The sequence below is a fragment of the Raphanus sativus genome, chromosome 2 (genome assembly GCF_000801105.2).
Source record: "Raphanus sativus cultivar WK10039 chromosome 2, ASM80110v3, whole genome shotgun sequence".
Lineage (NCBI taxonomy): Eukaryota > Viridiplantae > Streptophyta > Magnoliopsida > Brassicales > Brassicaceae > Raphanus > Raphanus sativus.
The window spans coordinates 26,121,881-26,142,943 of record NC_079512.1 but is presented as its reverse complement, the minus strand read 5'-3'; the positions used below and the strand labels follow the sequence as shown (position 1 = coordinate 26,142,943).

General features: G+C 35.1%; 4 protein-coding genes across 4 annotated transcripts; 1 reads left to right on the top strand and 3 right to left on the bottom strand.

The window, feature by feature from the left end:
• Positions 1-6,370: 6,370 nt before the first annotated feature.
• On the top strand, positions 6,371-7,683 carry LOC108841074 (oleosin-B2-like). Its single transcript, XM_018613858.2, has 2 exons — positions 6,371-6,750; positions 7,145-7,683. The coding sequence occupies exons 1-2, from the start codon at positions 6,494-6,496 to the stop codon at positions 7,503-7,505; spliced, it is 618 nt and encodes a 205-aa protein (XP_018469360.1). The 5' UTR covers positions 6,371-6,493; the 3' UTR covers positions 7,506-7,683.
• Positions 7,684-7,892: 209 nt separating this feature from the next.
• Positions 7,893-10,049, bottom strand: LOC108838958 (flavanone 3-dioxygenase 3). Its single transcript, XM_018611812.2, has 4 exons — positions 9,767-10,049; positions 9,344-9,591; positions 8,458-8,773; positions 7,893-8,271 (listed from the first exon to the last, which is right to left on the bottom strand). The coding sequence occupies exons 1-4, from the start codon at positions 10,010-10,012 to the stop codon at positions 7,996-7,998; spliced, it is 1,086 nt and encodes a 361-aa protein (XP_018467314.1). The 5' UTR covers positions 10,013-10,049; the 3' UTR covers positions 7,893-7,995.
• Positions 10,050-13,956: 3,907 nt separating this feature from the next.
• On the bottom strand, positions 13,957-16,325 carry LOC108843703 (glutamate dehydrogenase 2). The gene is made up of 7 exons (XM_018616959.2): positions 16,033-16,325; positions 15,550-15,663; positions 15,182-15,478; positions 14,975-15,091; positions 14,629-14,879; positions 14,461-14,536; positions 13,957-14,379 (listed from the first exon to the last, which is right to left on the bottom strand). The coding sequence occupies exons 1-7, from the start codon at positions 16,138-16,140 to the stop codon at positions 14,107-14,109; spliced, it is 1,236 nt and encodes a 411-aa protein (XP_018472461.1). The 5' UTR covers positions 16,141-16,325; the 3' UTR covers positions 13,957-14,106.
• A 1,817-nt stretch (positions 16,326-18,142) lies between these two features.
• Positions 18,143-19,825, bottom strand: LOC108843704 (probable pectinesterase 50). Its single transcript, XM_018616960.2, has 5 exons — positions 19,528-19,825; positions 19,173-19,451; positions 18,831-19,034; positions 18,491-18,729; positions 18,143-18,396 (listed from the first exon to the last, which is right to left on the bottom strand). The coding sequence occupies exons 1-5, from the start codon at positions 19,729-19,731 to the stop codon at positions 18,237-18,239; spliced, it is 1,086 nt and encodes a 361-aa protein (XP_018472462.1). The 5' UTR covers positions 19,732-19,825; the 3' UTR covers positions 18,143-18,236.
• Positions 19,826-21,063: the final 1,238 nt, after the last annotated feature.

Genomic DNA, 21,063 nt, shown 5'->3' with positions numbered 1-21,063 from the left:
TGGCGCGTTCCTTCCGCGTGAACCCGGATCGTTACTGTTTAGCGGGCACCATGTCACGTGGCGGTCCGCTATTGGTCAGTATTTTTTATTAAAAATCAAACGAAAAAAAAATAATAATAAAAAATTCAAATTATGAACCCCAACCGGGGATTCATTAATGCGCTTGCCCTAAAAACAAAAGTACTCAAGTAGGTGTAGTGGTGGTGAAATGGCGGAAGGGATTATTCCATAATAAAAAAAAAATCCACAGAGCACTAGAGAAAATTGAAGAAATGATGATAACTTGAACAGAAGTAGGAAGAATGATACTGTGATGGATAAAAAACAAAATATATATAAGAAGTGAAAGGTTGTGTCTCGTAAAAAAAAGTGAAAGGTTGTGTCTCGTAAAAAAAGAAGCTAAAGATTGTGTCTTGTAAAAAAAAGAAGCGAAAGGTTGTGCCGTTTGTATAATATGATGATGTAAGACTTTTAAATAAAACTAAAATTTCAACCGTTAGATTGCATAGCAGCAGCAATCTCAACCATACAATCTTATTTTTATTTTACTATAAAAAAATAATGACGTCATGGAAGACAAAATTTTAGTTTGCTATTATATATAGATATGGCAATGACATTAAATCAGATTCTTTCAAAAATACATGGACTGATATAAAAAAGTTATTCCATTAACATTTATGGAGATTTCTTAATTACAAAGATAATGGTCATTAAGTATATGGATTGCATGAACATTTATTAAGAGAATAATTTTCTGTCTGTCAGTCAATAATTTTCGGCTATGTGTATTGTCATGAACGTAGTATGGACTGTCTCAATATAAACATTTTTTTCATTACAAAACATTCATCTGTTTAAACATAAAATATAAACACTTTTTCATTACACGTAAAAATATTATGTTTAATATGTTCACATTCATTTTTTCTATCTGATGCAAAACAATGATCATGTAAGAATGCAGTTTGTGAGATTTGACCATAAAGATTTAAAATCTTTGGTTACTAATCTTATAATAACTCGATTAATCTTTGATTAAACGGCAAATATTTATTTCAAAAATTGGAAAGAAAGAAGTATTACATTCCATAAGTAATATATTACCACAAAACTAATGAAAACATAAGTGTACTATTAAGGTAATATGACAATGGCGTTAAATCAGATTCTTTCGGAAATACATGAACTGGTATAAAAAATATTCCGTTAACATTTATGAAGATCTCTCAATTACAAAGATAGTGGTCATTAATTAGATGGATTGCATGAAATTTTATTAAGGGAATAATTTTCTGTCTGTCAGTCAATAATTTTAGGTGCATTGTCATTAACGTAGTATAGACTCCCTTAATATAAACACTTTTTCATTACAAATCATTCATCAATTTAAACATAAAATATAAACACTTTTTTCATTATAAATAAAATATTATGTTTTATATGTTCGCATCCATTATATTTCTCTTTATGCATAACATTGATCAGTTTTAAACATCTAAAACAATACACATTTATGTTAGTAATCACTTTTTAGTTTTATTTCTGTACTGTCATGAACAATATCTTGGTATACCGGTCACTAATAATTTCCTATATTACAATATCATTACAAATATTATATACTCTATAATATATCTAGTTGCGCGGAGTAAGCAAAACATTATTTTTGTTAAGTTTGGTTTTATCCACTTGGAGTAAGGAAAGATAATGGTTATGTCAAAATGTGGATTCTCGAAACATTTCACAGTAAACCAAAATATAATTAGAATATACATATAAGAAACAGTTATCAAACTATGGTTACTCCGGGTTAACATGAGAAGCAAGAAAATGCACATATATAATACTATAAAGAAGACCATTCTCTCAATTTCCAGCTGCCACGTCAGATAATGGCCTTTTCTGAAGGCGACACATGTCCTTTATGTTGTTAAACACGGCGTGTTGTTGCTTTTGTTTTTACCGGACGTCTCAAACCCTAAGAATACATACAATATTACAACATATGTTGCCGAACCCTAAACCAAATAATATCATGATTCACTACTTTCACTCATTAATGTCGAAGATAGTTCAATTTTATTATATCTTATTTATATCACTTAAGACTGTTTATAATTACATGATTTTAGTTTTTCACTTATCAAAATATTTTTTACAAAATTTATAAATTATTTTTAAGATCAGCTATACCAGACGATTTCCATGGACATCGTCTGGATGACTTCCGTGGACGTCGTCTGGACGACGTCCTTTATGTTGTTATATAATGGCCTTTTCTGAAGGCGACACGTGTCCTTTATGTTGTTAAACACGGCGTCTTGTTGCTTTTGTTTTTACCGGGGCTCTCAAACCTTAAGAATACATACAATACTACAACATATGTTGCCGAACCCTAAACCAAAGAATATCATGATTCACTACTTTCATTCATTAATGTCGAAGATAGTTCAATTTTATTATATCTTATTTATATCACTTAAGACTGTTTATAATTACATGATTTTAGTTTTTCATTTATCAAAATATTTTTTACAAAATTTATAAATTATTTTTAAGATCAGCTATACCAGACGATTTTTATGGACATCGTCTGGATGACTTCCGTGGACGTCGTTTGGACGACTTCCATGGACGTCGTCTGGACGACTTACAATATCTCAGACGACTCAGAAGACTTTCTGGGACTATATTCGTAAAAATGAGTTCTGGTTTTTTGTTTGGTCACAAGGGGCTGGCTGTAATTTCACAAGACTTTAAGGTTACTTTACATTTGATTCAAGTTTGGGTATATTTTTGCATTTATACTCAAATTTTAAGTCATATTTAGAAAATTCCCCTAGAATGTTTTTGCAACAAGAAATCATTTAATCAAATTAAATTGTTTTAGTGTGACTTTGAAAGACAGAGCCCTCAAAACCTACTAGAGTCCTTGTATCGTCCTTTCTCAAGAACGACATGTTACTTCCTATAAAATATCAAAATTAAACTGAATTATTCAAAACCTATTTAAATATAATTGTAATTCATTTTTTTGCAAAAAGCTGCTCCACTGTGGTAAAGTTTCATCTTGTGTGTTGGCCGAAGTGACAATAGTCACATTGAACCCTCTAATATGTTCGAAGATCTTGAAATGATCTTCCAGTTCTGGGGAGAATTCGCAAAACTCTGTTTCCTGCGAGTTAGCTGCGAATGCTGCGAGTAAATACATGAACAAGACGAGTGAGTTAGTCTCCGAGCGAACCCGACGGGTCTTGTCAAGTACCTAGATCCAAGATCACAATATCCGCTGTTGTGGTAATATCCGGCATAAAAGAAAGACACCGATGTTAAAACAAACTAAAGCATAAAACGGAGAAGATAAAGAGAGCTTCTCACTCATGGAATGAGATGCAAGTTCTTGCTCAACTTCCGGATACTACCATCGATCGACAAAGCGGAACGACCAGAAAAATAAGTGATGTTGGAAAGCCGTCTTCGTCATGTGCTATTACTACTCTTGCTTGTAAAGTTCTCTAAATGAGTGTTGAGTCTACTAACGTACGTCAACAGTCTCTTTCTTCATATACTATACCGTCCAATCCATCGTACTGGATCTGCGAAGAACGATTAGGATCATATTCTATACTCTCTACAATGCCCATGGGATAATGAACGACCCTTAACTATGAAATGTTACGCCTTTCCTCGTTTACTCACATTTGAAGAGTAAGAAGCGGAACTACAAGAAAGCTTTCGCCCTTTATGAGTCTGATTCCGATGCTAATTATCCACTTGATGAGGAATTGACGGCCCTTTCATTGACAAGTAGTTCATTCCACTGAAGAGGGAATATGTTCAACATGAAAGTCCTTTCGATCTAATCCATTCTTGGGGTCAAATAAAAAGGGCCGCTCTACGTAGCGATGGCTACCTTCCGTCCTTTATTTTGGAACAAAGTGCTAGCTTCGGTGCTCACCAAAGGACGGAGCTGTCGAGTAAGGATTGGGCGAAGTCAGTTACCTGGGAATCAGCAAAAAAAAAGACAAATAAAGCATGATCTGAGTTGGCAAAGCTACTAGTAGACACGGGGAGGGAAAGAAGACTGGAACCGTTCATCTTTGCTTAGCAGTCCCATACATCTAACCAGCTCGTGTGGTTTCACCGGTTCCACCGAAAACTCTCATTTGTTAAAACGGATCATAGTGCGCTTTAGGTGCCGAGCGAGAAACCAGCAAGAAGCAGCCCCGCCTACAAATGAAATCCAGTACTTATTGGTCGTGAATATCTGAAGAATGGTGAACCACTCTGTGGATATCTGACCTCGACCCGCCTACTCGGGTCTTGTATGGATATGCAAATCACTAAAACAAGAGCAAGTTGAGAGTAAAGTGTCTTTTTCAGTCGAGTTCCGTTGGATCTCCTTGGTACATGTTTCCTCTTCTATCGAGAACGGTGTGGTACTTCTGGTAAAACATCAAAATTAAACTGAGCTATTAAAAACAGAACTAAATATCAAACCTTTTAATAAAATAAATCCAAAATAAAATGAATTTTAATTTAAGATCAAGTACATCAAATCAAAAAGTTAATTAAACCCGAAATAAATTACATTTATCCCAATACATCAAACTGTTCAGATATCAAAATACTTGTCTTACTCACCTGCGATGGAGAAAAAAATGGGATGAGTAATATGAGAGTCACTCAGTGAAATATTAGATGCTAAACACGTAAACCACTGACTAAATTAAAAAACTCCAGTATAAAAGTTTAACTCTAACATGAACAAACAAGATGTTTATCCAATCACACAAAATAAATAATACGCTGATGGTACATAGCCAGTTTACACACCCAACCCTCTTCATACGTATATACGATATTATAATATGTGTCGCTAGTCTAGACATCTCAGCACCCCCGCACTCCGACACTATCCATCGATATGCATCCCACATCATACAATATACGTCGCTAGCTTAGACGTCTATGGACCTATGTACTCATCCACTATGCGTCGCTAGCTCAGATGTCTCTGTCCATGCACTGTATATGTCAGTAGCTCAGATTTCTCTAGCCTCCGAACTCATATGCGTTGCTAGCACAGATCTCTCGGGGTCCCCGCACTCACCACATAGTCTCTATTATACAGCTACATATATATATATATGTGTGGATTAACATCAAACAATGCAAAAAACAGTTGAATCCTCTAGATCATTAATTCTAGTTAACATCGAATATCCTAATTACCATGCAGAACTCAATTCAAATAGACGGAACATGCTCCAAATCTAAACAAACATAGAAAGTCTTCTATAGAAAGACAAATTTCTGACACAATTTAACCAATTTCAAAACTACAATGTTTATCAGAGAAGACTTCTCTGAAAGTCTATTCATTTTTTGTTAACAAGAAAAAGTTGTCATTTTCTAGAACAGTCTTTTCTATTAAATATACGGAAATTCAATTGCAAAACTAACATATAAATTGACAACAACATCTGGAAGTAGAAAAGACTTTCAGATGTCTTCTTCGCAAAACATATCTGGAAAAAATCCAAAATCACTCTTTGATCCGGTGAGATTCATGTTTAGTTTTTCCAAGCATACAAAACTTCTTAATGAAAGTTACTCACTTGTTCTTGACCAAAAAAATCGTGAAATTGAGTAACTTTAATAAGTTTATAAATTTTGAAATCAAAAGTTGAGGTTTTGGGATGAAACAAGAGAAAAAGTGAAAGAGAAATGGTTTTGTGTGTGCAAGAAATAAGAATATGAAACTGTAAATATTGATTTTAGATGCATTTAAAACTTGAAATTGATTGTTTATGGTGGTTAGTGTATTGATGATAATAGTATTGTTGTAAATGAAAGAGGAAGATGAGGATGATTGAGTAAAACATACATTTTCGAAAAGAAAAAAAAATATAATATTTTCGTGAATAATCCAAACTTCTAGAATTAATAAGGCAAATGAAAGTTTTTAAGAAAATCATGAATTATTTTTTCATTTAACTTTTTCAGTCATTTTTGAAAAAACCGATTATATAAATTAAGGTGAAAGTTTTTTAATATATTTAAATTTAGGGTTTTCTAAACACATTTAAATTTAGGGTTTGTTATTTCAAAAAACATTATATATAGTGTTGCTAACTTTTAAATTTAAATTATTATGTCGTATATATATTATTTATATGATATGAACATGACTTCAAAATATTTTGAGAAGACATAATTCCAATTAATGTTTGAGCTTTAACAAGAAAGAAAAAAAGGCTAGAAACATGACAACCCCCTCCCCACCCCACACACACACACACAAAGAAGGGCATGTGGCGTGACGTAATGTAACATAGATCTCTATTACTCACGTTATTGTGCATGTAGAATACACAACTCCATAAAAATCCATTTCTTCCCAACCATCCAATCTCAGAGTAAGAGTGAAGAACTCCTTTAAAACGAATCTCATTCCCAGTCATCAAAATTTAACATATTTTTCAAAATGGTCTCTTTTCTCATCTCATTGTTGGACATTATCAAGCTTGTTATTGCTTCCGTGACCTCCTTAGTCTTCTTAGCCTTTTCCGGTCTAACATTCGCTGGTTTAGCCGTGGCATTATTTGTATCCACACCGCTTTTCATCATATTCAGCCCGATTCTCGTACCCGCGACTATATCCACTACTCTCCTAGCCTCCGGGCTTGTGGCCGGTACCAGCCTCGGACTGACCGCCATTGGACTCATCATGAGGCTCATTAAGTAATATTAAATAAATTCTTTTGAAATCACTCAAGATTTTTGCTCATATTTTATTCATATACGCGCCAAGGTTTTGGATGTCAGATTTAATAAATATCTAATTAGAAGTCGCACATTATAATTAAGCGCTCGTAGCTTGTGATTTCTCAATTTTAAGTTCGATAAGCTCGCGCCAAATATCTCTTTCTCAAACGTTTCGACAATTTTAGTTGACTAGTTTTAATCTCTTACTCTCCTTTATCTTTTCGTTTTGAAATACACTTACTTTATTGTCTATGATTCTTTTTACATGCTACCTCTTTTTGGAATTAGTTACACCTTATTGTTGTTATTACCTCTGTTTATAGTTTAACTGATTAGTTGTCTTTTTGTTCAAACCATGTGTGTGTGGTAGGCCTGCGGGAAGAACTTCGTTGCTTTTTTCATCCCCAACACCGTTGAATTTGGTAAAATATTCAGGTCAATTTGAGGGATCGGTGTTAGGAAAAACATATACTGGAACATTCGATAACCAATCGGGAGGTGGAATTAAGTGGACTGTGACTTGGGGTAGTCGAACTTTTTCTGGAACAATCCCATTACCAGCGGCTGCTGCACCTGCGGCTGAAGCTGCACCTGCGGCTGAAGCTGCACCTGCGGCTGGAGCTGCACCTGCTGCTGGAGCTGCACCTGCGGCTGGAGCTGCACCGGCTGGAGCTGCACCTGCACCGGCTGGAGCTGCACCTGCGGCTGGAGCTGCACCACACGCGTGGTAAGGAACATTGTTCGAGCTGTTCCAGCATTCATGTAGCATACGTAAATTAATTGCGTGAAAAATTAATGATTTGTGACTCAAAAACAAAAGAAAACAAGCCTACGTAATGGTGAGTAAAAGTAAAAGACTTTTATAATATAAAGTTTATTGGAAAAACAATGAGGCAACACTTAATTGCATTTTGTCTGGAAAAGAAGTAACGATTTGTAGTAGATTTTGCGTGAGGCTGCGAAAAGAAGAAAAAATGTAATAAATATTTTTGGGTCGAAATTTTATTAATTAACAAATCGGTTTGGATTTGTTGTTGATAGTTTCATGTAATCGTTTGAGAGACAAGCTATTTAAGACCATGTGATAGTTTTGTATGAATAGTTTCCAAATGGTACTGTTTTATGGAGACATTTTCTTTTTAATTAAAGGTGGTCATACGCTAAAGCTGATGAAATATTACTCTTACACCAGTAACCACTGACCAACGTGTTAGAACTCGATCAGTACTTAATTTTAAGAGTGTCAATGAACCTAAACCCTTGAGAGATGTCATTCTTGACAAGAAAATCAAGAAAATCATTAAAGCTGCTCTCTCTATACCGAACCGGGTTTTCATCGTTAACCAATTGGCACGGTACGCTCATCTTATCGTCCATACCCAAGCTATGCAAACTAGCGAGGGAGATTCTCGTCTTCTCTTCGTTCAGATTAACTTTATGAATGACGCTCTTGTATAATCCATTGCTTAGCACCTCGACATGGTCACCAATATGGACCTATTATTAACTTATTATCAAAACAACTTTAAAACAATAAAATAAATAAAATCAGTCTGCTCAATATGGGATTAGGTTTAAAGTTTAAACCGATATTAGTGAAATACGTGAACCGGGCTGCCGGTTGATGTATAATTATTGTGATTTCCTCCGGCTTAGATGTAAACCGGAACAGTTGGAACGTACCATGAGTACACCTTTGACTTCTGGGACATGAACCCAGCGGCCAGAGCCATCGTGAGCCGTCAGATCAAAGATCTCGAGACCGGTCAAGTTCTGTAGAAGGATGGTGATGCAACTGTAGTCTGAATGCGGCGGCAGGCCTAGCGCCGTCTTAGGGTCCGGACACGGTGGATAACAGTTAACGGCCATGACTTGCATGCCGTTTTCGTCCATCCGAGACGACAGGTAGTCTCTTCCTAGTCCTAGGCTCTCCGTTATTGCTCCCATTATCTCGAGAGATAGAATCCTCATTTCCTGGCAAAACTTCCCCATTTTTTCCCTAAAACACGCAAGCGTGTTTATTCACACACACAAACACGATGACTGATCAATATATATACGAACGATGTGAAAGACATGGTAAAATTTTCTACATCAAATTACTATAGAAAATAGCAAATTTTGTATATTTTTCACTTCTTTATCAAAATTAATCGAATGTTTGTCTTAAACCAAAATAATAGTACTGATCAAAACTCATGTTTATTAATCTAAAGTACTTTTAAACACATGTTCAGTAACTGTTATTTTTATGCATAACGACAAAAATATGAAATTATATTTAATTTAACTTAGAAAATTATAAATTACTAAAATAACAAGAGAAAAAAAATATTGATGGTTCTTCGACCTTGATAAAGTTAGAGCAATCCAGTTGATAAAGTCCATTATGCCAACAAGAAAAGGAACAAAAAGCGCCGCTACATGTAAGCAGAAACTCTACATTGTTTTGCTTTATAGATGCAATGTATGATGACCTCCTAATTAGTGACATACTGACATATATATGGACAGTGGACTATATAAATAAATATGATAATGAATACGTATGTACAGTATATAATAATACCTGTATTCAGGTGGGTTTTGAGGCCAGAGGTGAATCCATCGATGGAGAGGATGTGCATAGTGCTTTAGAAATATCCTCCAGAACTGGATCTTGTCCATACCATCCTTGAGACTGGTAGTGTACCGAACCGGTGCATACACATCGTTCGACATAAATTTATTTTTCTCCTTCGCTGGCAGCTCAAAGAATCCTTCCGCAACCGCCAATGCATCGTCCAGTGTGCTCTGGTCAATTCCGTGGTTCACTATCTATATATATTTAGCGAGCCAAAGAAAACACGATAGTAACGTCACTTGTCACGTGTTAAAACTAAAATGAGTAAGAGAGCTGTTTGACCGACTAAATAGAAATATATAATAACAAAAGCTATGCTGGCTAGACAATAACCAATGGGTGGAATATTATTACATATAAAATACTTACCTGAAAAAACCCGAAAGATTGACATGCCAGTCTCATCTCTTGAATAACCCTTCGACGCTCATCATCGCTGTCTTTCAAGCGAGAAATATCGATCGTGGGTACGCTTTCAGATGTTGAATCGAGCGCATCACGTGGCTCGTATGAAGGCGGGACAGCGTAACAATCAGGCACATACGGCAAACTCCTCTCTTGTGCAGAATTGCCCATTTTGAATGTACTTGAACTCGCACTTTTCTCATTCTCCATCGTTGAAGTTTGAAACGAGCGTTGAGAAATCGTTTAATGTTATGATATGGAGAACTGAAAAATGAAAGTCGAGTAATTGCTCTATATATATGGGTTTAGACCGTCTAACAAAGAATAATGACATTCATAGTTGCAATGAAAATTTGACGGCCGAATTCTAAACTATTATTGTTCGCTTTTGGATGATCTAGATCATGTGTAACTGTCAAATGTTTGTGTACCAACAACGATGGCAGGATGAATATACATAGGTTGTAATAACTATATAAGAGTGACCAAATACATATATGACGGGGGACATTAATAAGATGTTGGGATATAGTAAAAACATATATATGATTTATTTAATTGATATTTCAGTCCCATTCGTAGTACCATATACAAAAGAACAAAGAAAAACTTTCCGCAAAAAAGCATCCTCTTGTCCGGATTTTAAGCTTTAGTAATCCAGTGTCGATATGAATTTGTTTTGAAGAAAACAAATTAGTCATGTTACAAAAAAAAAAACAAATTAGTTATAGTAAAATGTTTATTGCGTCGGTTTCTTCATGCAAGGGGAAACTATTTCCTTATTCTAAGATAGGCCTGCACATTTTAACCTGAACCCGAAACTCGATCCAGAACCAACCTGAAAATACTAGATCCGAAACCGAACCAAAGATTTATAAATATTTTTTGGGTCTAAATTTTTTATCCGAAAAAATCGGAACCGAAAATAACCGATTCGAATAAACCCGGATCCGAAAAGTACCGACCCAAATTGACCAAACCCGATAAAAACCGATTTATACCCGACTTAAAAACATATATATTCAAAACTATGCTATTTTATATATTTTTTTCTTTTATGATTTAGTTGAAATATCTTTTGCTAACAATATTTATTATTATTTGTAACATTTTAAATAATATGAATTTTAAAATTTAGAGTTTAAAAATGCTTTATTTTAATTATTAATAGTTTAATTTAAATTATATTGTAAAATTTTAGATATATATATATATATATGAAAATATTGACTAAATATAATATGTCATATCTTTTTCAGATCCTAAATACTCGAATACGATCTGGACTCGACTCGATATGGACCCAATATAGTCCCAAAATTTACGGGTATTTTACAGATATTAGAATTATAGACCCGAACCAATCATGACACGGCAAGACCCGGTCCTGAATCGATTCGGAAAATTATAGATACCTATAAAGATCCAAATTTTCAGTACTCGAACAACAGGACCTGATCTGAGGACCCGAATGTCCATACATATTACAATAGTTAACTTTATGAATCTAGAAACTTAAAGACAAACAATAACTTGTCTGATGTCACAGACATCAAAAGGACCATGATATCATATACATGAAATTTCGTGAATCATTAAAATATAATTAACATAACTAAAATTAAATATTCTTTCCATTTCTAAATAAATATCATTTTAAATTTTTTCACACAGATTAAAAAAGTGACGGAAATATATGTAAGTTGTTATTAATTAGACATCTTTGACCAATAGTATTTGAAATAAATAAAATTATTTATAAAATCAATACAATTTACAACTAATTTTTAGCTGAAGATAAATATAGTTTGTATTGAAATTATAAAATGACATATTTTTTATGTAACGAAAAAAGAGTAGAATAGCCCTTATTATAAAACAGAAAAAGTAAATAATACGACAAAAAATCCTATTTGGTATGATATTGTAACAGTACTGAATTACTGATGCAGTTATCTTTTATATCATTACGTTTAGTAGTTGGAATGATATTAATTTCTAAAGTTAAAGTCTAAATAAAACTTGCAAGTACAAAAGTTGTTTATAAGTTAAAAACAGAAACTATATTTTCAGTATAAAACAATTGTTTTCTTAACATCGACTGTATTTTCACTCTTTGTATTAAAAATATGCACTTTCAAAATGAGGAGTTACAAACAAGGGCAATTCTCGGAAAAAGGCAATTTTCTAGAAGCCGGTTAGGTGGATTTGGTGAAGAGAATACTCCCAATTAGTCGAATAGTTGAACACCTCTTCGATGCCAATACCAAGCCCAAGCTAGTATCTTCGCAAGATTAGTAATCCTGTCGCAATAGCCTAATTAATAGCTGCATTAGTAATCCTGTCACAGTAGTCTAATAGCTGCATCTTGTTTACAAAATCAGTTGATGGTTTTTTTCTTTATTTTTAATTAAAAATTACACAATAATCACAATTTTTTTTTAAATCTTTGTACGATTAGTAATCCTGTCAAAATAGACTCCAAATTGATTCAGCCCAAAACAGTGATAGAGTGACACACAAGTTGAAAATCGAGTAAAATAGATGTCATACAACTGGTTAGTTAGAGAATGGTTTGACTATACAGATAAGTCGCGCTAGCAACTTTGGGTGTTACATCGTAATCGCTTTTTGGTTGCTGTTAATCTAGGAAGGAACCGGAACGTCCTCACTCTTACTAACACTTGAAGTCTAGAAAGATTTGAATCTGAGATGAGCCTAGTACATTTGACCAATGGATAAGAGAACTGAGCTGGCCCAAAAAGCGCTGGGACGCTCTACGTACGATGTAGGCTCCATTAGATACATATCGATTTCTTTCTGATGGATCAAGAATAGATAATTGTCTCATCAATAGATAGAAATAAGCTCAAAGACCTTGTTATCGATTCCTTTTTTATTATCTCTCTATTTCTGTCAGTCCCGCATTTTTTCAAAGAATCATGCACCCATGAGCATATGGCTTGGCAGGCTTTCTCTTTCCTCCAGAGCTTCATGGGTATTGTCTCGTTCCCCAATCAGATATGATATTTGGATGTGAGCTATACTCCGCGAGGAGCCAAACGACACTTAAAAGGAAACAAGCAACCCCACCACCATTTAACAAGTGCAAAATGATGGAGCTGGGAAGAGTTACCCGAACCATTGGAGCCACTGACAAACACACTGCAATCAGAGACAACCAGACCACTTGCTTCCAATGTCAAACGCCCAGACTTCGAGAACCGTAGGTGGGTCCAAGATGTGATTGTAAGAACTATTCTGATGGCTAAACGAAGGAAGCACCAAATATTGAAGACCACGAAACCATATACTTCCTGAAAAAACCGTCATGTTTCGAAGAGAGAGAAGACAACAAATCTCGGGTAAGGCAAATGAAAGATAAAGAGAATGTGAGGCCACAATACATCATAGCCATAGACAACTAAATGGTGCAGCTTTACAAAACCTCCACACGTAGAGCTCAGAAAAACAATCACCACAACACAGCAGAAGCTGGTATATATATGTGACATTGAGTAGAGGAATCTCTCAGGATATTTAGCGAAGATGATCACAGCTTCTGAACCAAGATGCCTTGAGACAGACCACTACAACATCACCCACCGTTACATTGTAACATATCAGCTACTAAAACACTTCAAAAACCCAGAAAGAAAAAATAAGGAGAAACAATCAACGAGATAGAGCATTGTAACTCCGCCATCTTCTAGAACCAGAAATCCAGATCTGAAATCTGGAGACCAAACTCTAAAAGCTGATCTCTTCATGTACATTGGGGGTTACAAGAGGGTTAGCATGGAAAATTTTGTACTACTTTCGTTTCAGAAAGATAAAAGTTTTGGAAAAATTGTTCTACAAAAATAAAAATTTCCTGTTGTCTATAAATTTTCTGTTGTTTTATAATTATATAGTTAAGTTTATTAAAATTATATTGCTTTAACTGTATTGAAAATGATAATCATAGAAATTGATACGTTCATGATATAAATCTATGTGTTTTTAATACGTGTGAACAAATGAAAATTATTATCTTCGTGAAATGGAGAGAATATATTTAATTGTTTTTTAAATTTTACTTTTCCATTGATGTGCTCTTATATAAAGTAACAAGTTAACAAATAAAATGAGAGTTTTCATATACAGAAAATAAAAATCGGTAAAAATATTTTATTCATTTTTAAGTTATTCATTTGTTTTGTTTTCCATTTCGGAACATCAATGATCAAGAACAATGAAACCAAAGAAAAAAAACAGGGCAAAACAGAGAAAAACAGAGTACAAGAGGGGAAAATTTAATAGAATCAAGCTTCCCAACCACGCAACTGAGTGGCTCTAGCAACACGGTTAACTCCAAGAGTGAAAGCTCCCATACGGAGGTTACAGGAATGAGTATGGCACATTGACTTGATGTTGTGAAAGGCTCGAGTCATGTACTTCTGCAGCTCCAGGTTCACTTTTTCCTCTTCCCACATGAACCCTTGAATGTTCTGCACCCACTCAAAGTAACTCACCGTCACTCCTCCTGCGTTTGCGTATATATCTGGTAGTATAATCACTCCTTTCTTCGACAGAATCTGCCATAAATCAAAACACATTAGGATTACATATTAAGAGATGGCTTATTTGTTATCATGCTGCTGCTGCTGCTGCATTACCTCATCAGCATCTGGATCAGTTGGATGGTTTGCAGCCTCTATTATGAACTTTGCCTTCACATCTCCAGCATTTTCCCTAAACCAAAAGACATAAACAATTACGAATCAGAAAGTTGAATCTCTATAGTTAGTGTTGCTCTGAAGAGAGAAAAAGTTTTTTTTTTTTACTTGTTCAAGACACCACCAAGAGCACAAGGAATGAGAACATCACACTCATGGATAAGCAGTTCGTTTGAGTCCATAGCGTCTCCACCACTGAAATCAACTAGACTTCCAGTTGCCTCTTTGTGACTCAGAAGGGCGTCAATGTCTAGACCTCCAGGGTTTCTCACTGCACCTGTAATGTCGCTTACCGCAACCACTTTCCCACCTTTCTCATGGATCAGCTTGGCTGCCCATGTTCCAACATTCCCAAAACCCTGTCACACACCAACGAAATCTCTCTCAGCTTTTTCATTCCCATTCTCACATAAACACAAACATTAAGCTTCAGATGTGAAGTAAGCTTTTTTACCTGAACAACAAATGTCAACCCCTTAATCGATTTGCCGTATTCAGCAAGAAGAGCTTCGGTGGCATAGACTACACCACGTCCTGTGGCAGCTTCCCTACCAAGCGAACCACCAAGATCCTACACCAAAGTGATCAAAACAGTTATACACCAATAAAAAAAAAACTCAAAACTTTTGGCAACCACACAATCGTAATCAAGAAGCCTTACAATGGGCTTGCCGGTGACAACAGCAGGGGAATGACCATGGAACTTGGAGTACTCATCAAGAATCCAAGCCATGGTCTGAGCGTTTGTACCCATATCAGGAGCAGGGACATCGGTGTGAATACCGATGAGATCATGGATCTTCTGAGTGAAGACACGGGTGAGTCTCTCGAGCTCGCTCAAGCTCAAGTCACGTGGGCTGCATCCGATCCCACCTTTGGCTCCACCGTATGGAATGTCAGCAACAGCTGTCTTCCAAGTCATGAGCTGAGCCAATGCGTTGACTTCATCGGGATCAACCTTACAAGAACCAAAAAGTTTAAAAACTATAAGAATCTCAAGATCCATGGAGATTGAAAGAGAGTAAAAACCTCGGGGTGATATCTGATTCCTCCTTTCATGGGTCCACGAGCATTGTCGTGTTGAACCCTAAACCCGACGTAGGAAACAAGAGTTCCGTCGTCTTTGGGGATCGTGCACTCCACCTGAATATCAAACTCTGAGGTTAGTACACGAAACAGAGACGAGAAGCAAAAAAAAAACAGAGTGTTTGAGATCAAGTTAAAACCCGAAACAGAGACGAGAAGCAAAAAAACAGAGTGTTTGAGATTTAAAACCCAAAAACAGAGACGAGAAGCAGAAAACAGAGTTTGAGATCGAGTTCAAACCCAAAACAGAGACGAGAAGCAAAAAGCAGAGTGTTTGAGATCAAGTTAAAACCCGAAACAGAGACGTGAAGCAAAAAACAGAGTTTGAGATCGAGTTCAAACCCAAAACAGAGTGTTTGAGATCAAGTTAAAACCCCGAAACAGAGATGAAAAGCAAAAACAGAGAGCTTGAGATCAAGTTCGAACCTTGATTTCTCTGAATGGGATCATGAGACTCTTCTCGATCTTCGAATCCAAACCGAGGATCCGAGATGCGTGACGGAAGTTCCTGTTCGTTGCGGCTAAAGCATTCATGGCTCACTATCGAATCAAAAGTGTGGTCGGAAGGAAGAAAGATCCAAACTTTAAGAACACAAAAAGAAATCGAGAAAAGGGTTTTAAATCACTTTGATCTGATAGTTTTAAGGGTAATGAGATGAGATGATGGGAGGAAGAAGACGAAGAATGGAGTATTTGTAGGGAAAGAAACGGAGACAGCGTTTTTTGAATGGAAGATTATTTTCTGACCAAGACCAAAGAGAAACTCTCCTCTATCTTTGTAATGACCATTTTGTCCCTAGCTATCTAATTTGGCTTTCTCTTTCTTTTTTAAAGTCAAACATATCTCCAACTCATTAACATGTCACAGTCAATATAAAAAAAAAATATATGCGTGTCACAGAAAAGTTCAAAAAACTAATGACAGAAAATGAGGAAACAAATAAAAATTTAATAAAATATCTATTTTTTTGTACGTGGAACCCCCAAAAAGTTTGGGGGTGTGACAGATTGTTTATTTTTGACTAGTAGTATTTTTCTTTTTATCTTGCTTGTTAACAACTAGGGACGGCCTTATTTGATCACTTCTAAGATTTTGTTTCAATGTTAAAAGACATTTTGATGACTTCTCTTTTTACCAAATGTTACGTGACATTTAATTATATTAGATACTAGATATTGACTGATGAAGCTTGGATAGAGATCTCACATAAGGTCCACGTTGGAACTAACACAAATATGCATCAAATCAACGGAGTCCCACTCTTCATTCTTCATTTATCACAATATCAATAATGCATATACCATCATCCTCATAATGAAATACATGTGACTCATGCCCATTATATTTATAGATAATATAATAAAAGAGAAATTTTATTTATTTTAATAACTGAAAATTAAAATGTATATTCTTTTGATGAAACAATAAAAAATTCCTCGTGATTATATGAATAGGATGAATCATATTAAACTGAATATAAAACAATTATTATGCCAAGGGCATTTTAGGAATATCTCACCAAAGTTGTGAATTTGGTTTTAAATTTAATACGACAATTGGTGAAATTATATAAACGATTTAAATACGAATATACTCTAGAATATGACAAATTGGTAAAAATATAAATTTATAATTAAAAAAGCGTTGTGTAATTTATTTCAACAAAACGTGAAACAAATAAAAATTGACCGTCAATTTGTATCGTGTGTAAGATGCGGAAAACAAGGAGTGGGTCGACTTTCAGGGAGCGATTCGCTGCGGACGTGACAATGTCGTACCAATGCTGCTACACAATCTGAGCCGTAAAAATCGGATGGTCTTAAAATCGTAGGAACCAGATTCGGAATCATAAGTCGGGCCGAATCACGTTACTTACTATCCTCTGTCCTTTTGTTTAATTGGATGGCGACTATTTGCTTACCTGGCTGTGACGCGGCTACTCGGCGGCTTTGTCGTCCCTATCCCAAATTTTAATTTTCTTTTGACCTTGTGGTCTTTACTCAATTTAATGTTAGTGCATGAATCTCGTTCTGATTAATCATACAACCTAAATTAGAAAATTGTATCAGTTGAGGTATATGAATATATGATTAACGACAAAGAGTTTATCAAAACATAACATTTGCATTTTAATTGAAAGCAATTTTTCAAAAAAAAAAATTGCAACTAGAACTACAAAGAAAAAGATGACAGTTTGCAAGCTATACGTAATTTATGACAAATGATATTGGTTTTACAATTTTTTTGTTAAACCAATCAAAATTCTTGTATCCAAATTAAAATAAAATAATAACAATTAAAATCCTTATTAAAACATATCATGGGCCGATGGACCGACTCTTATCTTTTTGTTGGGTACGTCAAACTTATCATGAACTCAATGGTATGTGTGTCTGTGAGGTTTGATAAATTTTACAATCACAATCAAGTTTTACATATTAAAATATCGTTTCAAGATATATTCTCAGTTACATTATATCATTGACTTATAGGATTTTGTAGATAAATAGCGAATAATACCACGGGCAACGAAACTGAAAGGAATGAATTGAATTTTTATAAAAGATGGGGAACATTTCGCCAAAAGGACTGTTTTACAAATCAATATTTTATCTTTAAAGAAAATTTCTCAGTATTTAGGAGGAGGAAGTAGCCACTTGGAGCCCTTAATGTAACCAAGAGTGAGGAAAGGCCTAACTTCGTTTTGGTCAACATCTTGTGTGTAAGGCACTCTCTTCTCTTGGTGTGACCCTGGTCCAAAACACTTGTACTCTCCATAGAAGACCGTCCTGCGTTAATTTAGACAACATAATAATATCACACTTGTGTAACTGACATATGACTAAATTATATATATGTTGATGAGATATTATGAAATGTTACTTGTCATATCCGCGGTTGAAGTTTTCCCTCCAGCCAGCTGGGTTGACCACGCTGGTCATCTCTGTGAAAGCATAAATGACTTTGGGGTGGCTCATCCAAGACCGGCCCAAATAAATTCCGGTTCCGGTTCCAGTGATTTTGCAGTGCACGAATGTGTATCCATTTTGTTCGGTGTTACTTGTTCTGCTTTGTGCCGTAATCACTCTTAATCCGTCTCCAACAGCGTGTAATTTCGTGTTCTGATTGATTTATATACGAATACATATTCATTATGCATGTTATATATATACATATAAATTTATAAATTTATAAATTTATGTATGTAATAGTATAAGCTTACCAAGTACAAGGAAGCTCCTCTTCCGAAGATAAAATCATAGGTTCCTTCGATGTAACAGTCCTTGAAAAAATGGTTGCCTTTGTCGTCGCATAGAGTATCTTGAAAACCGTAGAAACTACAAGTGTAGAAAGCTGCATAATCACCGTTGATCCTCATAGCTAGAGCTTGTCCTTGTGAGCCTGGTTTCGGCATAGGAGAAGTATTCTATAGGATAACAAAAATCAAATATATAAACATACATTAGATTTTTTTTTTTGATCAAAATAAACATACATTAGATTAGTATAGCAAGTAATCTTTAATGTAGTGCACTAGCATACGTATATCGAATATATTACGTACTTTAATGATGAGGTTAGCTGCCATGAAATAATCAGACCAGACAATAAGAGTTGCACTCTCTACGGTTCCGTACTTAGCGGCCGTCCCGTGGTAAGTTAAGACCGTTTGTGAACCAGGTTGAGCAAGCAATGTAACGAATGGTCGACCTATGTCGATCGTGACCTTTTCATAGTATATACCTGGAGCCAACTTGATGATCATACGCTTCTTGTTTCCTATCGGAATGCTCTTAATCGCTTCGTTTATTGACTTAAAGTTGGCACCTCCTTTTGGATTAACCTACAATGAAATTTTTCATTTTCACATTAGAAATAACACACAATGAAATATACCTTGTGAAGATTAAGTAGCTTACGGTGATAATTTGTCGTGCAGCTTCAGCAGCATCGAGTGCAGGGTCTAGAGTTCCCTTTCTTTGGGAATAGGGTGCAACGTTGGTCTTGAACCATTGGGGAATTTGGGATCTGACTTCTGGAATCGGTGCTGTATCGGTGGCTAGAACCACGGGTAAGGCAAATGCGACTAGAAATGCAACTATAGACGGCGAAATGTAACCCATCTTTTATTGTTATAATATTTTACACTTTTTTAATTATTTTCTTTTATTTCATAAAATAAAAGAAAATAATGAAAAAGAAAACAGGAGAAAAAAGGTTCACCCTTTTATTTACTATTGAAGAAGCATCGAAGGGGTTTATATACTTGTCTTGCTCGTCGATGTCTAACCGAACAGATCTACTTTTTACTATTCTCGTTTGTGGTTTATATTTCTTGGAGTATTTCTGACAATCTGACTAAAATAGTAAATTTAGCTATCGTCATCTAACTTTTCCAATAAGGGGAAAATTATACAGGTAACAAAGTCAGCATGTTGATTGACCCTTCCAGCAAGAACTCTATTATTATATACTAGAAAACAGTCCCGTGCGTTAACGCCCGGGAATAGTAAACTTTTACTTTTTACTTTTTTATTTTTTGTTTCATATTTAATTTTGCTTTTCATTACCATCGTGTTTTACACAGCTTTATAATTCTAATGGTAAAAGGACAAAGGCAAATTGGCGTAAGAGACAGTAGAACTCACTCACGACGTTCCAAATCTATTAGTAATTATATTTCTTTCAGGTCATAAATTGTCTAAATTAATTCCGAGCTACGCATCAAAAAAATCATAATGGTAAAGTTCGGGTTGTTAGCCCAATTAGTCTGATGCCTCTGTTGATGTGTGTCCACATCAGTATCAATCACATTACAACAAAATATTTGTGGAAAAAACTATTTCATTTATTTGTGCTCTCATCCCAGTTTACTTGAAGATTCACTGAGAATTGAAAAATATTGCTTCAAAGTTCAAATTAATTAAGATAAGATTGTTTATACCAAATGTCATATATAGAATGTACAAGTCAAAAATATATCTAGTAGGTGGACAAGAACCAAAAAGGAGTAACACATGAGTGCACATATACTCTAAAATGCTCATGAAAGGTTATTAAAATCTTGAAAACAAGCTTATGGGGCTCCATTCCTTGTGCAATGAAAACTTTGTACCAAATCAAGTATTCAACTTTGAAACTGCCTCAATTGCTTTGATCAAAGCTCCGTCCACAACCTTCTGGCCGTCTTTTTCCCTTGTGTAAACACTTTCTGAGAATGAAGAGAGGAGCTGTATTATGTTTTTCATCAGAAAAGTTGATATATTTCCCAACGAAGATTGTTACCTTTCTCTCTGCCTCAAAGACTGATAGACCTTGGAGTGTATACGTAAGGACACGAGAGGAAGGCAACACGTAGATCAAGAGGACAGAAGTGAAGAAGTACAAGGGAGAGCTTGAGATTGAAGCGTAACAGAAAACAATAAACTTGAGTAATATAAATAGCAGACTTATTT

Excerpts from the sequence above, each read along its gene's own strand:
- LOC108841074 (XM_018613858.2), top strand. The coding sequence starts at position 6,494 with ATGGTCTCTTTTCTCATCTCATTGTTGGACATTATCAAGCTTGTTATT. Across the intron at positions 6,751-7,144 it reads CTCATCATGAGGCTCATTAA|GCCTGCGGGAAGAACTTCGT; the intron begins GTAATATTAAAT and ends TGTGTGTGGTAG.
- LOC108838958 (XM_018611812.2), bottom strand. The coding sequence starts at position 10,012 with ATGGAGAATGAGAAAAGTGCGAGTTCAAGTACATTCAAAATGGGCAAT. Across the intron at positions 8,774-9,343 it reads CAAAACCCACCTGAATACAG|GGAAAAAATGGGGAAGTTTT; the intron begins GTATTATTATAT and ends TGCGTGTTTTAG. Across the intron at positions 8,272-8,457 it reads AAGTCAAAGGTGTACTCATG|GTCCATATTGGTGACCATGT; the intron begins GTACGTTCCAAC and ends AGTTAATAATAG.
- LOC108843704 (XM_018616960.2), bottom strand. The coding sequence starts at position 19,731 with ATGGGTTACATTTCGCCGTCTATAGTTGCATTTCTAGTCGCATTTGCC. Across the intron at positions 19,452-19,527 it reads CTGCACGACAAATTATCACC|GTTAATCCAAAAGGAGGTGC; the intron begins GTAAGCTACTTA and ends ATTTCATTGTAG. Across the intron at positions 18,397-18,490 it reads TTCAACCGCGGATATGACAA|GACGGTCTTCTATGGAGAGT; the intron begins GTAACATTTCAT and ends AAATTAACGCAG.
- LOC108843703 (XM_018616959.2), bottom strand. The coding sequence starts at position 16,140 with ATGAATGCTTTAGCCGCAACGAACAGGAACTTCCGTCACGCATCTCGG. Across the intron at positions 15,479-15,549 it reads GAATCAGATATCACCCCGAG|GTTGATCCCGATGAAGTCAA; the intron begins GTTTTTACTCTC and ends GGTTCTTGTAAG. Across the intron at positions 14,380-14,460 it reads CTGATCCAGATGCTGATGAG|ATTCTGTCGAAGAAAGGAGT; the intron begins GTAATGCAGCAG and ends GATTTATGGCAG.